The sequence below is a fragment of the Emiliania huxleyi genome, assembly GCF_000372725.1.
Source record: "Emiliania huxleyi CCMP1516 unplaced genomic scaffold EMIHUscaffold_1033, whole genome shotgun sequence".
Taxonomy (NCBI): domain Eukaryota; phylum Haptophyta; order Isochrysidales; family Noelaerhabdaceae; genus Emiliania; species Emiliania huxleyi.
The window spans coordinates 9,259-12,366 of record NW_005202217.1 but is presented as its reverse complement, the minus strand read 5'-3'; the positions used below and the strand labels follow the sequence as shown (position 1 = coordinate 12,366).

The 3,108-nt window shown below is 64.6% G+C and overlaps 1 protein-coding gene across 1 annotated transcript in view; it reads left to right on the top strand.

Moving 5' to 3' along the window:
• Window positions 1-2,189: 2,189 nt before the first annotated feature.
• EMIHUDRAFT_121874 (hypothetical protein) overlaps window positions 2,190-3,108 on the top strand; it is a gene marked incomplete at both ends in the record, with an annotated part of 2,227 nt that continues 1,308 nt past the window's right edge. Inside the window, 3 exons of the mRNA XM_005793003.1 lie at window positions 2,190-2,513; window positions 2,593-2,640; window positions 2,721-2,816. Coding sequence (XP_005793060.1) covers window positions 2,190-2,513; window positions 2,593-2,640; window positions 2,721-2,816 — 468 coding nt within the window. The remainder of the gene's footprint in view (window positions 2,514-2,592; window positions 2,641-2,720; window positions 2,817-3,108) is intronic.

Below are 3,108 nucleotides of genomic sequence, written 5' to 3'. Positions count from 1 at the left end.
CAAGGGGGCGGGCGCACGAGCAGCGGCAGATCGACCAGTTTCTCGGCGTCGCGACGCCCCCGGGTGCTGACCCGCGCGGCCGCAGGCGGGGGGCGCCGGCCCGGACGGCGGCGGCAGCAGGGCGAGGGGCGAGGCCCGGCGCGGCGCCAGAGCGGTTTGCCAGCAACCGGGAGCTCATGAGCACGGGCATCTGAGGGCGGAGGGCGCGGCGCCGCGGAGAGGTCCGCGGGTATCCACGTGGGTCGCTCTCGGACGCTTCACTACAGAGATGGTCCCTGGCGCGCGGCTGAGTGTCGCGCGGTGTGCCACTGCGACATTGGTCGAATACAGACAATGGGTTGTGGCCGGGCGGGAAACGTAGATAATGTATTTTCGTGTGTACCCTACTGATCTGTGAATCTCCACGGAGGAGAACTCACGCACATAGCAAGCAGCGCGGCGCAATAGTAGTGTACTAGCGGTAGAGAGGCAAGAGGGAGGGGGGAGCGGGGGACAGTACGGGGTAAGTCCGCAATCGTAAGGTACAGTAAGGTAAGGGCATTCAAAGTGCAAGCACCGGGGTTGTTAGACCTGTGCCACCCGCAGTTGCTTGGGCTGTTTTGGCATACAGTGTACACACATTGACACACATTGAACGAGGAACGCGGCTCAGTTACCGAGGTGATGGCGGTGTGTCCTACAAGTACCCCGTGAGGCCGAGCTCGCGGTTGAGCCGGTCCATCTACGCAGTTCAAAAGCTCGGTGGCCGGCTTGGAGCCGGCAACCTGCGCGCGCGTCCGGCAAGTCGCCATATGGGCGTGCTCTTTAGCCTCCCTTCCGCTCGACGTCGCGAGTCGCCTTGTACTTTCGGCGACATCCTCGAGTCTCTCTATCGAGAGTTACAGAGCGAGGATAGGCTTGGCTGTATGTAACACTCGGTCGCCGTGTTCACGCTTCACGCTAGTTGGGGTATTCCCCAGCCGGCGTGTGTGGGCCACCGAGTATCACCGCCCATCGAACGCTGATTCTTTTTGTCGCACTGAGTTTTCTTGTAAAATTCTTTTTGTCGAAGTCCGCGTGTTTCTCGCTTCTCCGCGTACGCGCCCTCCGCGTGCGCATTGCCGGCGGGCACCGCAGCTTGGTCCCCACGCCTTGCGATGGCGGCTTCGCCCGCCATCGACCCGCGGGGAGAGGCCCTCGGGCCTCTTTTCAAACGTGCGGGCATTGCCGACGCCTTGCACGACAGATACGAGGAGCGGCTGCTGGACCTGGGCGTGGGTGACGCTGGCGACCTCCTGGAGTTGGTTGCTGCGAAGGGCATCGCCTCGCTCGGAATGGAGGAGCTCCAGGCGGAGAAGCTCCGCCAGACTCTTCTCGGCCGGCGGGGCTGGGAGGACGCAGCTGCTGTTTTGGCATGCTTTGGCGAGGCCTTCAGCTGTGAGGCGGATCCTCCTCTTTGTGAGGCCTTCAGTTGTGAGGCGGCGACAACTTTCAAGTTTGCATTAGATCTTGCTCTTGAACAGCAGCGCTTTGAGGACGGGGAGGCAGTGCTGCTGGCGTGGGTCAACGAGTGGGGCGTTGATGCAGCACTCACCTCGATTGGCTTCACTGCACTGATGTACTTCGCTCAACATGGTGTGTGGGGAGACCGGATGGTCGAGACGTTGCTGCAGCACGGAGCGGAGATCAACCGGCAGACCAGCGACGGCCATACGAGCGCGCTGATGGCCGCCGTCCGTGGAGAACACGCACAGGTTGTAGACACGCTGCTGAGGCACGGCGCAGAGGTGTCTCAGGTGAGCGCGGACGGCAATACCCCAATGCTGGCGGCAGTTCACAACGGCCACGCTCAGATTCTTGACGCGCTGCTGCAGCACGGCGCGGAGGTGAACCAGGCGGACACTCTTGGCCGGACTGCGCTCAACATTGCAGCTGTCCATTTGCTCGTCCCTGCGAAGACTGCCGAGGGAGTGGTCGAAGTCCTGCTTCAGCACCGGGCGGATGTCAACCATATGCGGGGGTCAACTGCACTGATCGCAGCGGCCATGAACGACCGCCCCGACATGGTTCGATTCCTGCTGCGCAACGGAGCTGACATGGGCATTCGCGACGGAATGGGCTTCACGGCGCTGAGTCGCGCCACGTCTAATAAGCACGTCCGATGTGTCGAGGCAATCAGGCAGCATCTCAAGGAGCTCAGCGCACGCGCCATGCTCGACGAGGGGTGCATTGAGCTCATGCATAGCGGGCAGACAGCCGGCCAGGCCGGGATCAAGCCCTACCGCGTGCAGATCCTCGAGATCAAGCCGACACAGGCGGACCGCTACCGCGTCATCATCTCGGACGGCCGGCACTACATGCAGGCGCGCCACTTGGCCCCGCCGCCTCCAGCCTCACCCGAACCGGCTACCGCTCCGCAGCGTTGCCGCCGCCGGAAGCCGCGCACGCGCTGCACGCAATTGACCGTGCCGCGATTCGCTTTGGCGCAGGCGATGCTCTCCGCCACGCTGAGCCCGATGCTTCAGGGAGTTGGGGTGAGCCCCGAACGCGCGCCGGGAGCGTCCCATCAGCACATGATCACCGTCCCCCCCCCACCCCTCTCGCCTCCCGCAGATCCGCGCGCTGAGCATCGTTCGCATCGACAACCACGTCATGAACACCGTGCAGAACTGCAAGGCGCGCCCCTCCAGGCGCGCGCTGCCACCGCACCCCGCTCGCCACCCGGCCTCTCCTCCCTCCAGGTCATCCTCATCTTGCAGTTCGCGCTGATCTCGAACGACCAGCCGCAGATCGGCCTCCCGCAACAGTCGTTCCCCGCGCCACCGAGTGATGCGGAGGTGCGGGCGGTGGATGTGGAGGCGGCGGTGGCGCCGCCCGCGCCCAGCGCCGACACCTCCGAGCTGCCAACCTCGCCGCTGCCGCCTGTCCGCCCTCCCTCCGCCGCGCTGCCCTCCGCGCCGCCGCCCCTGCCGAACTGCCAGAGGGCACCTGACGAGGTTGTGGCGGCGGTCAGGGGGGGAGAGCTGGCAGTGCTCAAGGCGTGGCTCGATGGCGGTGGGCAGGCCACCGCGACCTTCGACAACAACGGGAACGAGGTCACTCTGCTCACGTGCGCCTGTAGTTATGCTA